The 19,362-nt window shown below is 32.6% G+C and overlaps 1 protein-coding gene across 2 annotated transcripts; it reads right to left on the reverse strand.

The window, feature by feature from the left end:
- Window positions 1–2,229: 2,229 nt before the first annotated feature.
- LOC126971857 (protein obstructor-E) lies at window positions 2,230–14,536 on the reverse strand. Of its 2 annotated transcripts, none has more exons than XM_050818368.1 (5): window positions 14,378–14,536; window positions 7,443–7,652; window positions 5,941–6,129; window positions 5,187–5,397; window positions 2,230–2,920 (listed from the first exon to the last, which is right to left on the reverse strand). In XM_050818368.1, the coding sequence occupies exons 1-5, from the start codon at window positions 14,421–14,423 to the stop codon at window positions 2,866–2,868; spliced, it is 711 nt and encodes a 236-aa protein (XP_050674325.1). In that variant the 5' UTR covers window positions 14,424–14,536; the 3' UTR covers window positions 2,230–2,865. The 2 variants fall into 2 exon arrangements, with proteins under 2 accessions (XP_050674325.1, XP_050674324.1); XM_050818367.1 differs by lacking the exon at window positions 2,230–2,920 and adding an exon at window positions 3,732–4,337.
- Between the last annotated feature and the right edge of the window lie 4,826 nt (window positions 14,537–19,362).

Raw genomic sequence — 19,362 nt, forward strand, 5'->3', positions numbered from 1 at the left:
TTAGCTCAGTAATTTCAATAGACATAGCACCTATTCTATTTTTTGGATGCAATTACTAATTGTGACAGTAGTCACGACCATCATGTTCACGAAGCATCCTTACACAAACAATGAGTTCAAGCTCTAAAGGTTGATTCATCCAATATACGATAAGTTATATTTATACAGTTAGTTATTTATTACTTTTTATGAAATAATTTATTGTATTGAAACGTGTCTGATATATTGGATGCAGTGCCTTACAAACTAATTTATTATGTATATTACAGCCATTGTAAAATACTGACTGAAAAGAGTGGCCGTGGAGTTTCTTATATTTTCAACTCACGAGCTCAACTTTTTACGAACTTATGGTAAATTAGGTAATTTAAAAGAAATATTTTTAGTGATGACTCAAAAGCGCTTAGTTTAAGCTAATTAAATAAAGTTTATTTGACTTTGACTTTAAACCGAAAAACAAGGTAATGCTTGCATATTACTGCTTTGTTTCTCACATACCCAGCATTCTGTGGTAAGTTGTCAACTTTAAATATTTTTTTTAAATAGGATTAAAAATAACTTCAGCAGGTCCGGCCACATGTGGAGTATTGCTGTCATCTCTGGTCTTGCGCACCCCAGTATCAGCTCGATCCATTTGACCGCGTGCAATGCAGGGCAGCTGATTTGTCGGGGACCCATTGCTCTGTGAACGGCTGGATCACTTGGCGCTGCGTAGAGACATCGCTTCATTGCGAGTCCTCTACCGCATTTATCACGGGGAGTGTTCCGAAGAGCTGCTTCACCTGATTCCTGCCGCCAAATTCCACCTTCGCACGACACGCCACAAGTTAGGATTTCATCCTCACCATCTGGATGTGTGGCGGTCCTCCAGTGTGATTTTCAATGAGCTTTCTTCAGCGTACTACAAAGCTGTCGAACGAACTTCCTTGTGCGGTGTTTTCAGGACGACACGACATGAGTACCTTCAAAAAAATCGCGTACACCTTCCTTAAAGGCCGGCAACGCTCCTGGTGTTGCAAGAGAATGTGGGCGGCGGTGATCACTTAACACCAGGTGACCCGTACGCTTGTTTGTCCTCCTTTTTCCATAAAAAAAGTAACGGTATCGTACTATAAAATTTATAATTAAATAGCCTGAAGGCGTTAGCTCCATACCCACTCGGTGGTATCATTGGTAAAACCGTTTATTTTATAGTAACCAGACAAACATTTGATTTTACCATTTTCTCAACAATACATGTCGCCCAATAAAAGACCTAACCGAGTAGTAGGCATTAAAAGTATATGTTTGTTCCTCGTGTTAACATTATGACTGTCGCAGTTTCTTGCAAATTCGTTAGTATGCTTATGAACATAAAGAATATTATCAGGAATATATCGAGATGCAACAGTCACAATTTTTATTTCTGTAAACTTTTCTCTCAGTGGTACTTTATGATCGAGATTATAAATAGTTGGAATAGCCCTCTTCTGCAGCATAAATATAATATTTAAATCCGTTACACGTATCGACATAATACTGTAAAAATAATTAAAGCAAACTAGTCACGCCGTATCTAACATTAGGGGTGAAAGTATGAAATTGCCGATTTGTACTGAAAAATTGAATTCGTTTTTTTTGTAACATATTTATTTGATCAAAATAATTACTACTATTATCTTTATATTGCTGTCACCTAATAGGAAGGTCAAGGTTTGAAGGGCGCCGTAGCTAGTGAAATTACTGGGCAAATGAGACTGAATATCTTATGTCTCAAGGTGACGAGCGCAATTGTAGTGATGCTTAGAATTTTTGGGTTTTTCAAGAATCCTGAGCGGCACTGCATTGTAATGGGCAGAGCGTATCAATTAGCATCAGCTGAACGTCCTGCTCGTCTTGTCCCTTATTATCATAAAAAAAAAAATGCCTTTGCGATAGAACTGTGGTGATCTAGATTCGACAAACTGTGTGAAAGCATTTTGTCCTGCCTCCTGAGAAGAAAACTTTTTATCACGTAGATAATAATAAAAATAATAAACAACTAAAAGTCGATAACCGAATGTTGCATATTTTAAAAAAAAAGAACTACATAGGTACCACGTGAAAAAAGTTTCACTCAAAAATCTCAAACCATGAAGGTTCTAGTCAATTCGAAGTACCTATTACAATAAAACGGCGATTTCATACTTAACTCTATTAATACAAATCGTGTTTTGATATTTAACTAAAAATAATTGAGTGAAACACAACTTATAATATATATGTTTATTTACAGAAAATATAAAATTATTAAATCTATCTTAAGCCTATTATATGACTAAATTACTGTGACGTAAATGCCACATCGAGGACTAAATTTTTTGGCAACAATTAAAATGTTGGAATACTTTCAATTTCTGCCAAAAAATTTTAAATATAATTTTGAGTCGAGAATGGTTTACGGAATTCTTATTCCATTCAGAGCGCCTCCTTAGACAATAATTAAGTGTTTAACGGCCTTACAAATAAACTTATTATAAAGTTATAACTGAGAATAAACTAGGAATATATAAAATGCTTACACAATAAAATTGTGCTTATAATTGGTTTATTCGGACGTATAACGTTTCCCGCGTTTATTCGCAAGACTGCCTGACATTCGGAATCTTCAGAATCATCATTGTTGTCAGCGGTATATCGTTTTACATATTCTTGGTTTATTCGCAGTTGTAACTTTATACCATGTTTATTTGTAATGCCGTATGAGTATCGAGTATTAAATAAAGAAAAAGTGAATGGATGTTTTGAATCACTACAGCGGTAGGTAGGAGCTTCATACAATTACGAAATTTAAATTAGATCATGTAGTTTGAACTTTAATCTGTCTTTGGAGTTGCTCCTTGACATTCAATAGCCTATCTTCTTCAGCGCCTTGAGGTCTACATCACCGTAGTAGTCTTGGCTGTAAAAAAAAACAAAAAAACATAAATTACTTGGACATATTGTATTTATTTAAATAAAAAAAGAAGTATTCTATTAATGCATTTGTATGTAGCAATGACGTCCACCTTTTTTTTTCTTAATTGCGGCTTTAGCTGAATCGAAGAGATATAAAAACAGTGTATGTTTAAAACCATACAATAATAATGAAAACGAAGGTTAATCAAGGTTAATAATACGAAAAAAACAATATTTTTCTATATTGATGCATGATCATGCTTAATAAGTCGACACGAGCGTTACATGGCCGATCGTGTCGGCTCAGTCTAATTAAGTATCCAAAAAAAAGTTCTCATCACAGCTATAGAACCTTTCACTAAAAAAATATTTTGAAGCTAAGTAATATTTATATCATGAATAATTAAAAATTGCATTTATCTAAATAGATGCTATGTTTAAATTGTATAACTTTACTATAGCGAATTATGTTATCGTTATTTGCGCACAATTATATACAATTAAGTTAATATTTTTTCCTATACCAAGCTCCAAAAAAAATCTATAACCAGAATAAAAAAAACTCTTAGTTTCTAAGTATTTACTGCTTTAATACTGAATTTGCTTAAATATAATAGTGAAACTCACCAGCTTGCGCCCAAAAGAGCATTTAGAAGAACCTGCTTATTGAAAGTAATAGACAAACAGATAAGATGCTGTAAGAAAAGTTATTAATTATTAATGTTATAAGAAAGTGTATGCATTGAAACAGAACAGGTAGAGTGCTTGTTAAGTAGTTTAGAAGGTGCAAAAGTGCTTGCAAAAATCACACAAAATTTCATACTTTTCTTATTTTGTTTATTTAAATGACTAATAATAAAACTTAAGTATTACATTTTCTATATCAAACAAAATCACTCAGTCGCATCGTTTTTGTTCAGTAAGTAAGATATTTACAATTCGTCATGTTATGGTGAAACTATTTAAATGTCAATTAAACGGAAAACTAATTTCATAAATGCATAATTCAACAATTAAAATCATTACAATAATCAAGTTGGGAACCTATCTACAATAATGGAACTAAGACATAAATATTGTTACTGTATCTCACAAACTTGTAAATCGTCAATTTGTTAAAATATAATGAATAGAAAACAATTGAATATCAATCATATAATTATTAACAATCGAATTTGAAACTGAAATTATCTATGTCTGCAAACATCACCAACAATACGAATAGGCGTTTTATTGAGAATGTATTGCTTGTGATGTGTGCAAATGAAAGTTTGAGTATTTATAGGTTATGGGATAGAGGCATTGTTTAGTTTTCTTTTTGGGGACGTGGTTTGAGTTGCTTGGCAGAGGTCGTCTTTGTACCGGCGAGGAGTTCACTCTTGCGGATAGCCTTCAGATCCAATTCTCCGTAGTATTCTTCGCTGAAAATGGATGGGAACCTTACTACCTGTTTCAATTGGCTAGCTTATACAATATACTGTCCCACTTTTCCTTGACTTAAAAGGCATAGACTGCCTTTAGCAACATTTGTCTATTCACAAATACATCTAAGAATAGAAAATTGTGCAACAACTTGTCTAAAGAGTAGATATCAATTGAACTGCCTTGAATTACGTGAAATTTGCAAGAACGCGTGTTATTCTGTTAATAACATTTTTCAATGTGTAAATTGGCTCAATATTTGATGAAGAATTGAGAATTCAAATTGACTGAATAATAAGTTTTTCACAAATTTATTTTTTATTAACGTGCAAATTGGCTTAGTATATTTGATAAAGTTATTGCTTAAACCATATATTTGATAAATAATCGTTACAAATTTAATTGAGAGAGTTATAAGCTTTACGCAAACTTATTTATACGACATTGACCACGAAAGACAGTTACGGAATTATAATGACACAATATTGATATACCTACATCTTACTAGAGTTATGTAAATCCAACTCAAACAGCGAGACTCATATAAGGCACTGAATTACGTATGTGACACTAATGTAGGTAAGCAAGATTCTCCGTTTCGATAAAGTTGCATAATTTTTTCTTCCCAATTGCGTACGCAATACATTCTTGTGACCGTAAGACATAACTATTTCATATTGGTGCGAATGTATGGTTAGTCACAGGTGAAATCTTATTTGTTAAGTGGTTCAAGAATGTTATTATCATATTAATTACTATTAGTAAAGTAAGAAAAGAGTTCAAGCTACTCAGTCTTAAAAGTGCTGCTTGAATTGAAGAAAAGATTTGGAAATTATAAAGATTCTTACCATCCGGGAACATCTTCTGGGTCTTCGCAGTTACCAGTTCCATCGGAGTCTCCGATCTTGAAAACTGTGCCGATGGGGCAACCGTATTCGCGGGCAACTCCTTCAAGACAGATGTAGTATTTCCGGCAGTCCTCAGGGTGGGCGTGACGGCTGAAGGATCCAGCGTTGGAAACTTCACCAGGAGCAGGGCAAGAGAAACCGTTTGCTACTTCTGAGAAGGTAAAAAAAACAAATATTAGTAGGAGTCGAAAGTGAAAACCAATTAAAAAAGTTTGTTGGACGAATTGCAAAATATCAACAATCTTAGTGTTTTAGTTTTGCCCTGTGCTTCCCCAGGGCATAAAAAGAATAGGAAAGTCCCAGGGCAAAGGTGTCGTAAGGTCTCTTACACAGGATGCCGGCTAGATTATGCGTACCACAACGGAGCCTTTTTTGTCATGAAGCAGTAATGTGTAAGCATTATTGTGTTTCGGTCTGAAGAGCGCCGTAGCTAGTAAAATTACTGGGCAAATGGGACTACATTTTATGTCTCAAATTGACGAGCGCAATTATGATGCCACTTAGAATTTTTCGGATTTTTTAAGAATTCTGAGCGGCACTGCATTGCAATGGGCAGGGTGTATCAATTACCATGAACTTAACGTCCTGCTCGTAGTGTCCCTTCTTGTCATAAAAAAGTCTTCTAAGCACTGCAGAAGATACTAAGCCAAGAGTTGAATGTGGCAGTTAAGGTGAAATATTACATAGGACTTACCTTCATTCCGGCATTCAGGAACCTGGTCAGCCCACATGCACACACGGGCTTCCCTGTCGTAGGCCAGACCGGGGCTGCACTGGTAGCGAGAGGCTTCACCGTTCCAGCAGTTCCAGAAGACATCGCACTTGGCTTCATCAGGGAAGATACCGTACAGCCTGCTGCAGTGAGTTGTGCCAACTGGTGGTTCTGTTTGACAATTTGGTCATGTTAATTCAAATATTACAATACAAATAAGTACCAACGTAGAAATACAGAAATTGTTTGAGATAATTAATTGAATTGACTTGATGGATCGTGATATCATTAGTAATAAATAAGACCAGTTATTTAAAAGACATAGAAATGTTTTTATTTACGATAGGAACTGATAACATAACATATTGCAACAACACTTGGTAAACGGCATGAATCTACATCAGTTCGTAAAGGAGCTATGCAGACAAGAACCATGCATCAATATCCTCTATTTAATCTACTTTACCACAGTAAGCCTTCTTTGACAAAGAAGATTTACTGTTTTTCTTAAATTTGTGCTCAGTTAGTGTACTGTCTGGTATTTTATTGAAAAATTTAATATCAAGACATATGAAGAGACCCTTAAATTAGCAAACTTATTAAAAACATGATTAATTATTATTACATTATGAATATGAAATGGTATTCAATAAAAGTCCATGTTAACTACGAGAAAGGAAAGATATAGGAAAATGTCATTAAACTGGTTATTAAAATAATATACAAATATAAGATTATTTACGTAATTCATACGACCTTCGGTCACATCCTGGTTGTAAGAGTAAGCCTGTCTTATATCGAAGTTTCATAAATATGCGAATCTATTAGCCTTGACCACAGCATTCTAATAACGGTATGTCATTTGAATTAATTAACACATATTTATATCATCACTATATTAATATTAATTGTGCTAATTTTTGCTTTTAATTCCATATGTAAATATTAGTTATAAATGTTTTCGAAAACACGTTTTAGCTTTTGTATTAATGCTTTATTAAAAATTATTTAATTGCTTCAGCAAAACATATTTCAAATTTAACTAGTGATGGAAAAATTAAGGGAATATCCACAATATCAATCAATAAATCAACATCATCTATCAGTCCAAAATGTTGCTATGATGCATCGCAGTACAATGTAAAAGGAGTCGTATCTTTAAACGCTGCTCGAATAACTTTTTAAATACAGGGGGCAAACGGATATGTGTTTCACCTGATTGGAATGAAAAACAGACGTGGACATGGACATCCAAAATACCAGAGGTTAAGAAATGAATTATCCGACAGAAAGGTGAGGGTTTGCTTTAAGAATGAAGGTCCCTAAGTCGCTGCCAGAAAATTACTAATTTGGAAATGACTCCATTAATTTGCTGCAAAGGCAAGTTTCTTGCGAAATATGCCTTTTTAGTCGATGCAGTTTAATATAATAAAGGACATTTGTTTGTCCCGTAACTTACTCCGAAACACCAAAATAGATCTTACCAAGTTGTGTCCTGTCTCCGCACTCAACATTGTGGAGGTAGTCGCAGTTTTCAGTCAGGTATTTAGAGTCTGTGGCGTCGAATGCTAAACCGTTTCCGCAGGTCTTCAACTCCGCAACACCATTGTCGCACTTCCAGTATTTGTCGCACGAGATGTGGTGAGGGTAGAAGCCAAAGTCGTCGGGACATTTGAAGGATTCTTGCGCGACCGCTGTAAAAAAACCATAATATAATCGTCACATTACAACAAATACCATGCTAAAATTCACCATATGAAATCATTGACGTTCTATTCATACAAACAAATCACGTCGTATAACAACGTAGCTGAAAGCTTCGACTGCTATAACTATAACTAAACATTGCCGCATGTACGATTCGGACAGTGACAATTGACACACGACTAAGGAGAAAAGTTTGCTTACATTTTCTTTAAGCACAGTTTTTCAGTTCTTCAGATATGTCTTTATTGTGTTTAAAACGTCATTATATGTAATTAATGATATTTGTGAGCTCCTAATGAGAAACTAAAGTAGAAAAATTGTCCAAGTTCATTTTGGCAGACTTCGTTGTTATTCCGACAATGAGGTTTTATATAAAATCTCCAATAATCATAGTGTCGAGGAAAATGCCTTCTCGTTTTGACGTCTTATTAACATTTACTATTTTTTAGTATTATATATTTAGAGCATTAGTATCAAGACCATCAGCACAAACCGAAATACAATAAAAGAAGAATATTTAAAATATTTTACAACATACTCGATTACAAAAAAACCCCGCGTTAGGTTTATGCTTATAAAATATTTGATGTAGATAAGACCTCCATTTTACGACTTTTGACGTTTACTTTGTATTAAAAAAACTTCAATAATATTTAATTAATGTTTTAATGTACAGATACAAATAAGTTATTATTAAGCTAAGCCCACACGAAGCCTACCGAATATTTATATGCTTTATTTTGAATTTTAATTAGAATTTCATCAGTCACAGGGTTGGTAAGTAATACGCAACAGATTTTGCAAGATCGTATCGAAGGCAGGGCCGATCTTTCCTTGCAGAACGCGACAATGTTGTGCAAGAAACAAGTTTATATATATTATCACTGTTGGATGTTATAAATTTAATATAATTACATACTTTATTGAATAATATAAAGTCAATAACGCTTATTATTCAGTTGTGTACTAAATAATAAAGGAAAAGCAGGGTACATGCATATTATTTAAATAAGACTTAAATATTTTTATGCATTTTGTCAATTATTTACTATTCCTCTATTTCGTTAAATTGTCACAGTTTGGCTGGCAACGCTCTTATGATTCCTCTGGTGTTGCAACGGAATGTGGGCGGTGGTGATTCCATAACAACAGGTGTCTAGATTTTTTTTTAATTTAAATAAAACTCGTTGTTAAAATATTAAATTACTAGATTTACTTGCGTTTATCTTCACATGTGAATAATAAAGAAAGCTAAGTATGAAGTCACTAATTTCCAAATAAATATATTCGGAATTTTTTATATGTCAAAAGGTTATGCTGTGAATGATTATCTTGTCAAACATCTTGCGCAGTAACAGTTCAATTGGGTAACACCATGTACCGTGATAACTGTTGACATTTGCAAACTGTCGAAGCTCATATCCTGGTTTCATAACAGACTCATCTCCATTTAGTTGTCTATATAACCTAACCCACAATCGAGAACTTCCTTAGCATTTCTCTTGAATATTTACGATAGACTTTCTCAGTGGAAATTTTCTCAACTAGGCGAAAGCTGTTGTGTTGCTTTACTTATCTGACAAGTAACTGTTATATCAAGAGAGAAAATAAATTATATGCTTTTAAATAGCTATTATATATAGGCACTATTATAATTCAATAGCAATGAAAATGCTTTTTCCAAATTCTTTGTAATAATCAAATGCAATAATATCATTAAATAAATATTTATACAAGGAAACAGCTTATAAATTTTAATATAAACGAAATATGTAAACTCATCTACATAATTGTGACAACCTTTCACTTAATGGAGTCGAGGTCAACTACTTTATCAAAAATATTACAAAACCGGCCAATTATTATGTTAAAATATGACAGGGACTGTGTTCATCATTACTATTTACAGATTGTTATTACGAGCCATCATTTTTGTAGTTTAACTTCTTTATCGACGTCTGAGAGACAAGACACAAAACGTCACGATTTTCGGTTACGCGCCATTTTGTTTTTTCTGACATTTGAGTCATTCTTTAATATTCAATAACAACATTATATTGACTTGCTAATCGTACCTTAAATTTTCTACACTCAATTATTTAATGAGTGATTTTTTTTTACAATTCTTTAGCTTAAAATTAGGTAGCCATAGACCATAATGCTTACTACCAATAATAAGTAATTTGAAGTATTATTATGATATCTACCCGAGCATGATTACAAGCTATTCATCAACGGAATATATCTTCAATCTTCTTATAACGAGTCAAATGAATAATAAATGACCTATTCGTTTGGTGTTACATAAACATTATCTAACGCAAAGGTCAAAAACCGTAAAGTAATACAGGTGAAAGCCTCAAAAGTTGACCTACCAAGCGAGAGTAGGTGGGACTTTCGATTTCGTTATTTCGATGCGCCCGCGCATCGGCAACCTATTGTGTAACGTGTATTAATCATAGCCGACCTTCGCTCTGTAATTATTATGAGAGAATACATTTGGGGCTCGTTTTAAAAGACGCGTCGTTTGCAACCACAATATACATATATATGTTTATTTTGTGGGAGGCATCATTGCACAGGATGTCGGCTAGATTATGGGTACCACAACGGCGCCTTTTTCTGCCGAGAAGCAGTAATGTGTAAGTATTACTGTGTTTCATCTGAAGGGCGCCGTAGCTAGTGAAATCACTGGGCAAATGAGACTTAGCATTTTATGGCTCAAGCGGGTGAATTTTTGGGTTTTTAATAATCCTGAACAGCACTGCATTGCATTGAGCAGGCCGTATCTAAACGGACGGTAAAACGTTAAAATAGTTAATACAAATATGCTATACACAATTAATGTGGTTAGTGAAATATTATCCTAATACTCTAATTGATATTAATACACATGTTAATTAAATATTTACAAGTAGTTGCGGTAGAACTTGACACTACTAAATACAATTGTATAACCATGGACTAATTTCATATAATACGATCTAAAATTAACACTGGTTAGATAAGAGATAATGGGTGCTAAGAGAAAGTCAAAAATCAGAGCAAATGTTGCGTCAGCGATTAATTTTCTATCTATGTCACTCAAGCACTTAATTGAAAGGAAGTACAAATCATATTGTAAAATGGCAATGCCAGTATAATCGTATATCCACTATACTTGAAAATGTTTTATAATGCGCAATATGTATGGAATTGGAGAATAATGAATGAATAGATGGAGATAGTTGTACAGAAGAATTTTAGTGAAAGCTTTCTTAGGCACGACCCACGCTATTTTGTGGGTAATGGGACTGAAAGTCTAAGTGACTTAAATAGTAAGGGAGCGCGCTCAGTTGGAACAATAGCTACTCGAGTAACTTATACGCAGTTATAATTATACATATCGTATGTAATATACTGATTTTGAATTAAAAACAAAAGTAAAATTTATTTCGTATTATTAATAATTAAGTTAACTTCGCTTTGATTAAGTTTTGACTTTTGTCTTTCGGTTTTTTTTTCTAGTTTTGTTGGTTGACTGCTCATTTTTCGTAAACGATAGGAAATATATTGATCAAGACGTTTATACCACGATCAAATAGGGAATGTACTGATGCTTAGTCAAGTTAAGTGTAACAGGAATAGGAGGGAAACATATAAGGACCGTTTAAATTGAAGTTCGTTATGCCTGCCATTCTAGGAGACAGGGGATAAAGTTTATTTTAGACTAGCTACTACCCGCGACGTCGTCTGTGTGGATGCTAGTAGTTAAATATTATGCTAGCATGTAGCTTGATAATATTATGTAGCCTCTATATTTTGTCCCGGGTTAATGTTAATATAAATACAAAGTTTTCATTAAGTTCAGTTTGCGTTTTGCATGTATATCTATACCTATTGTATATCGTACACAGCAAATATTCTTTAAAAAATATTCATTTTACAATTTATTATCTGTATATTGTTATGTATAGATATTTAACAATTAAGATCGCTCACACATACTGCAAAGCATAATGTAAGTTGATATATCTTATAAATAAAAAGAGGACAAAAGGACAAAGTACTTCGTGAGGTTTTGTATGCTTGTTATATGAAGGACGTACAATCTCTTCATTGTTTGATGTCAGATACTAAGTACAGATACATAACGGATCTTATATCCTTTATTACCGAGGTATTCTAATGCTTGATAGCTTTGACTATCTGATTTTTTTATTTTAATGTTTAATTTATCATTAAGAGAATTATGTTTGCAAGATTTTAGTCTTCATCAAAGCCGCATTTCTTGTAATGCTGAAGTGTTGATACGGGTAAAAATTCGTAATATTTTGTTTAAATGATAATAAACGTCATTAATTATAAATAATTATAAGCTCTTAAAAATTCGAATTCAAATAGTTTTATTCAAAATAGGATATGAATTCACTTATTGGAAGTCAAAAACCCATTTGGAAATTAATGCCTCAGACCTAAGAACGGCCGCAAGAAACTCCTTCTTTATTTTATTAATGATATTTAAATACAATCAAATTTATAATTAAAATATCTTGACGGTGGTCAATGTATTCCCAATCAGGATTTACTCGGACTCAAGTAGAATACATAGTTTCAACGATGAACCAAAACCCCAAGGAATTGAAATAACAACGTAATCAGAAACGAAACGTTTTTCCCTGTCTATTTAATAAGCAAAAATGTTTTTACTAGAACATAAAGCAAAGTAAGAAGTAGAAATACCTAGAGTATTTCTAAACGGATGCGGTACTTTAGCCCGATACATTGTTATTCTTAAGAGTGACTGTTCCTTATAAAAACTTGTTTCCGTTTATTGTTTTAAATAACGCATACCGCTAATTATACAATTACAATTAAACTTCCCATTCACATCTATGCAACTCATTTCACTTCCTTTCAAATATGGAGGGTCACCATAAAGTATTTTTAATACCTATAGGGCAAAAGCATCTTCACTATAAAACTTCTCCATATCCTGTCCAGTTATTTTAGTAGCTTCATGGGTTATTTATATATGCTTTACTTTACTGTCACTACTTTGGAAAGTACTAGCGTTATTTAACGATGCAATCTTCACAATAATTATGTCATGTGTCTTTCTATTTATAAAAGAAAAAACAATTATAAATGTGCAGCGACCACGCATTCTAGCAATTAAATAATTTTCACCAGATTATTCCTCTCGTGAGATTTACACACGCTTCATGAGTTCACATAATGGAATACTTACACGCTATCACACATGACTAAGTACTTTTGACTTTAATTATCCAATTAAATGCTTTTTAGTCTGTATTCTAATGTAATAATAATCCGTTTAGTTCAATACTAAGCGTTGAGCCTCGAAAGTTTGCATACTTTTAAAGATATTCAAATGTTATTCAGTCTTGTCGACACAAATGAGATAATTGACTTGTTGTCGAGTGCCGTTAGTAATCCTACGTTTGGCAACTGTTTCAAATCACAGCATGTTAAGTAGAAAATTTAAAAGCTTACGTAACACGTGTGTCGTGAGAACTCAATACGTGATAGAAATTTGAAACAATACCTTCTAAATGCTGCGAGAACAATGTCCTGTTGCCACGAATAACTTACAACTTTTTTCATTTACACATGCTTTTTATAGAAGATTTTCATAGAAGAACTGACATCGAAACAGTCCATGATCTATTCCGCCTAGCCATGGATAAAAAGATTAAAAAATTGACCTTAGTAATGGAGAGACACGTGAAGAAAAATCAGATTTTTATGATTATAATCATTGTGTAGTTCACCTCTGCGTTATAAAAAAAACATATATATATATTAGCCACGTGTTGAAACTATTAAAACATTACTCGAGATAATAGAGGTTTAAGCGTCTGTGGGATTTGATTCGGAAATTGGGGCGTAATTGTGTGAGTTTTAATTTCCGAGTGCGTAATATTTTCTAGGTTAATTTACACATTATGCAACTGAGTCTAAGAATAGAAAGCTTAGTGAGGTCGTAAGTGTAAACTGCTTCATTTTATCTTACATTATATTTGTACAAGCTCAATGAAATAATGACTATATACATCACCTGTGTAAACTAAAACTAATATGACGGAAACTTTCTTTGCAGTTCTAGAAACTTAGCACGTTTCTAGACTGTACACTATCTAGTGGATTTTTTTTACATAAAACATTTTATTGAACGGAAAATGAAATAGCTGATTTTAAATTAAACACGAGAGTGTTGTAAAAGTATAAAGTAATTTTAAGTACAACCAAATTCAGAAAATGTTAAACGGAGGCAGTGAGCGCCATATTGAAACTATTGTAGAAACAACTTTACTGCGTATGCCACAGTCCAAATTGTTAAAAAGAGATTTTCTAAGCACAATCTTACGACGAACTATTGCACTATCTATTACATATCAAAGTCAAAGTTACATCACAAAAGAATTATGTATTAAAATTTATTCTTATTTGATATCTGCGATAATAAATTTGAGTGCAATTTATATTTAGCACACAGGACATTATCGCAATAAATAGAATCTCATTACGTTGTTTCCACGCCGTTTGCATACATAAGTAAAAACAATATCCACGTAATACAAGTTATTAAATAAAAAAAACTGATGTGCACAAAGCTTTATATTAAGGAGTCAATGCACAATTTATCCACCAGATAAATAATTAGGCACTACTCGCTGGCCGCACCTTAAATATTTGAAATAGTACATACCTACGCCCAGGGCGGCTGCTAGCACTAATAAACACCTTGTATTCATAATTAAAAAAGTCCTTTCACGAAACCTAGTGGTCACTTAAACGAACGATCACTGACTGCGAACGGGTGAATGGGCGATGGAGGCTTTTATATCGGGATTGAGTGCGTCGCTGCGTACGCGCCGGTTTGTCGGTGAAAAGCGGTAATCGACGAGCGCCGCGCACTCAACTTCAAAACTCCTTCAATCTTGTCCACAGTAACACATTATTTTCACACGTTAGATAAACTTTTGGCTATTGGAAGTTATTTATTTATTTATTAGGCAATTCAACATAGTAGGTACATATTAATACATTCACATATATAAAGTTAACGATATTTACAATTCTAATATATATATATATATCTATAAAAAATGCACTACATTGACCAATAATAATTTAAAGTTAGTAATAAGTAAGAAAGAACAAATTAAAGTTATTGTGAAAATTAATTTAAGTTACTAGGTTTATAGTTAGTAGTTTGACTTAAAGTATGTTAGTATTTTATTTTTTAGTGAGCCAAGAGAATCGTTGAATATATATATATATACATTTGACTGTTTTCTAACAAGATGTTAAACAATTTAATTAAAATTATAAAAACGTTACATTAAGTGTTCATTTCTATATAATTATATTAAGCGTAAGTTTAATTTAAGCAAGTTTATTCAAGTTAAAAAGGAAATAGCACGAAGGTTTTACAATTATAATCACACCAAAACAATACAGCTATTGTAACCGTGAAATACGCGATCATAAATATGATTGGCCATCGTTTCTCATTCGGACAGGCAGATAATTACTATTAAAATTCTGCCATAAATTTCTTTTTGACAATACTCGTTGAGATGTTTCGTTCGTCGAGCAAAAGTATTCCGTTTAAGCGATTCCTTCTTATATGGTAAAATTATATCTCCTCGCTTCTACAGCCTTGTGAGAACATGGTCAATATCTTAAAAGGAAGAACTTCTTCTCAAGGTTTGCTGTTAAGTATGCATCTAGATTTAAATGTATAATTAATAAAAACAACAATTCCTACTTCAATTATTGTTTACTTTCAAATTTCAGTGAAGTGTTTTATGTATGATTTATATTTAGTATTTTATATTATATTATGTATATTACTTGCTATAGAAGCGTAAATAAATGGTAAACATATAGTTTATATGCTAATAAACATGTAATTCATAACCGCAAATTCTTTTTTACTATCAAGCAAATTTATTTTTATCATTTCAGAGAAAAAAGAAAAGATTGTCCTAAAATCGATTTGAAATTCAAAAGTTATCCAATTGAATTAAATTCAAATAAAAGTAGTGTTCCGATTGCCAAATAAGAGAAATTTATTGAATGACATATTTCGGATATATAATATACGAGAGATATATAATAATATTATATACATTTTCGAATGTGTGGTAGTTTTTGACTTTTATTAAAGCATAATAAAAGGCAAAAAACCTAATACAAAAGGCATTTATTTTCTCAAAATTGATTCCTTTAGAATTATTTTTGATGTCATTTCTAATATACCAGATACTACTACTGCTTTGGAAACAAATAGTGCTCTGAGAGAGAAGAAGCGGTGCAAGTAACTCTCTCAGCATTCTTTTTTTGCGATCTTTTTGATAAAATACACAATGTTGTACTGTCATTGCTATAAAATAACCATAATGTAGTCCCAGGCTGTCCGATCACTTAGATATTCAGCTGTGAAGGAGTAGGATTTACGACAGAGCCATTTTAATAAACCATTTAAATTGATTTATAGATAATGCCTGAACAGTGGCTGAGAATTTATCATAAAAGTGTGTACATTTACCCTTAAAGCTATTTTGAATAATAATTATATAATGCTTTGATTTTATTAATATAAATTAATTATTAATTGATTAAATTACTCTACAGAGATATGAGATAAATATATTAAACAGCTTTTATCTATGAAATTATTTGTGCTTTCTGTAGTTCTTTTAGCAATGATGATTCCGTTAGTTAGTTATTTTGGAAAGGTATAAAAGTTGATAAATATATTATAATATATTGACACTCTTTTTACACAAATTATCTTGCCCCAAATTAGGCATATACGTATAGCCTGTGTTATGGGTTGCAATACAACGATATATTTAATACAATATACTTACCTACTTAAACATACATAAATACATATAAACATCTACGACTTGGAAACAAACATTCATCATATTAATGCTTGCACCTACCGGGATTCGAAACCCGGGACCTCTAGCTTAGTAGGTAGGATCGCTAGCCACTCGGCTATACAGGTCGTCAATAATAAGCAATAATGTAATAAAATCATACATAAATTCAAATTCAAATATTTTTATTCAAAATAGGATTTATAATCACTTATTGAACGTCAAAATCTACCACCCATTCAAAAGAGACTGCCTCAGACCTGAGAAGAATGGGCGCAAGAAACTCAGCGGGATTTTTTTTTAATATAAAATATGGATTACAATGTAATATCGTACAATAAACATTTATAATTAAAGAGCCTGAGGGTGTTCGCTTTAATCCCAGTCCGTGGTGTCATTAAGAAAATCATTTATGCTATAATAACCTTTCCCACACAAACGTTTTTAACAATTCTTTTAAATTTCGTAACACATTTGTTTTATACATTTTCTGGGATCATATTGTAGAAGCATATACATCGCCCAACAAAAGACTTACTAACTCGACCCAACCGAGTAGTAGGCATAACAAGTTTATGTTTGTTCCTCGTGTTAACATTATGAATGTCACAGTTTCTAGAAAATTCCTCAATGTGCTTATGAACATACAAAACATTAACAAAAATGTATTGTGAAGCAACAGTCAAAATGTTTATTTCTTTAAATTTTTCTCTTAATGATTCTTTAGGACCTAGGTTATAAATCGCGCGAATAGCCCTCTTCTGCAAGTCAACATTTAAAAATACATACAACTTCAAAATTTCACCCATCTACGATCAACAGTTACTTTTGTATCGCGATTTTAATATCGGCAATACGTTTGCTGGGTCAGCTAGTATTATTATAAAAACAGACAAAAATTGTATTAAGTACTTTTCAGATTAGTAGAAAACAGAGAAAGTACTATTTTAAAAGATATTCAATGTACAGTTCTTATTTGTTACAGATTTTAGTTTACAGAGAGAACAATCCATGCTTAGATGTTATACATCTCGATGGAACTTCTTGCTTCTAGACAACCATACAATAATATATTACATTCGTCATGCTCGCTTAAAAGCCTCTGCTTGTGGCGGCGACGTGGGGCGGGACGTTCCCTTCCCTAAAATATTGTCGAGGGAGGCGATGGCTGGTCTATGCGTCATGCTCGTGAAGGGATGCTACTCGTGGTGGCTGGATGATCTTGTTACCGGGAGGTCTGCTTGATGTGTTTTTCATTATTATTATTTCCTTTAAAGTTATAGTGATTATATAATTTATTTTATGAAATGCTCACATAATGCCTCTATTTATTTACGGTATGTGTGGATTGATGCATCTACACTACTACATACTCAATAACTCTTGTGTTTATAAGTATTAATTTACTTTTTTTTCTATTTTTGACTTACTCGTGTAAGCCTTTCAGTTTTTGATATTCGAGTATTTTTGTTGCGTCACTTTGCATATATTGTAATTGAAATGATTTGTAAAACAATTAAAATGTAAATCTTGACTTAAAAGAGTGGCAATGAGTTTCTTGCTACTTCTTCTCATTAGTTCAACCCTTTACGAAGTAGCGGTAAATTTAATAAGAAACAATATTTTAATTTTTTTTTGCCATTCATAAGTGTCATTTCTGTGACCTACATGAATAAAGTTTTTTGAATTTGAATTTAATCTAATTCTATACAAGCTATCTCAATTAGTAGCAGTATCTAGTATATCAGAAATAACATCAAAAAGAATTCTAAAACAATCAATTTTGAGAAAATAAAAGCCTTTTCTGCCTTCCGTCTGTATGTCGGTCTGGATATATCTCGGGAATGCATGGAGAAGTTGTAGTATCGAGTTGAAATTCGTGAAAGTCCAGTGTACAGACGCTTGAAGGGTATCTTCCAGAGGGAAGAGATTCCCTTGAGAGCAAGGGAATCAAAATTTATAGGATGTTTTCTCTTGACCGTTGAAAAAAAGTGCAATATCTAATATTTTTACATTTTTAATTACAATAAGGGCATATTAATTACTGGGCAAATAGGACTAAACATCTTATGTCTCGATGATATGTGACGTCTCTCGGGTGACGAGCGCAGTTGTAATGCCGCTCACGTTTTTGGGGTTTTTCAAAAATCCTGAGCGGCACTGTATTGTAATGGGCAGGGCGTATCAATTACCATCAGCTGAACAAAATCCTCGTCTCGACCCTTATTTTCTTGAAAAAAAATTTTGCGTTTTGAAGTATTATACCTAATTAAATTACATTCAAAAATCTTCGGCAACCAAGGAGATAGTTCGATTCAAATTTTGAGAGGACTCAGGAGTAAAGGAAGGTTTACGCGATTTTTTTGAACGAAAGAAAATGTAACCATGTCGTAACATCCCGGAAACACCGCACAAGGAAGCTCTTTCCACAGCTTTGTAATACTTGGAAGAAAGCTGCTCGAAAACCGCACCGTGTAGGAACACCACACATCCAGATGGTGGGGATGATATCCTTTTTGACGTTTTAAGTATCGGCTTTCTATATTTTGATAAGTTTTACTTCTAATTTGTACAATGTTATTCAGCGAAAAAATTTGCGAAAAATTTCTCAAAATTAATTTAAGGTAATTCATAATGTGTAAGCTACTGAGAACAAATACAATTGTTAATTGCATTATTGTAATTATTAATTAATAAGCTAATAGTATAATAATGTAATAAGAATTTATTAAGCTAATGGTATCTTAGTATTGACGAAATTAGTAATATTCTAATTAGCTATTTATGAAGTGTTTCG

This window comes from Leptidea sinapis, chromosome 24 (assembly GCF_905404315.1).
Source record: "Leptidea sinapis chromosome 24, ilLepSina1.1, whole genome shotgun sequence".
In the NCBI taxonomy this organism is placed as follows: Eukaryota; Metazoa; Arthropoda; class Insecta; order Lepidoptera; family Pieridae; genus Leptidea; species Leptidea sinapis.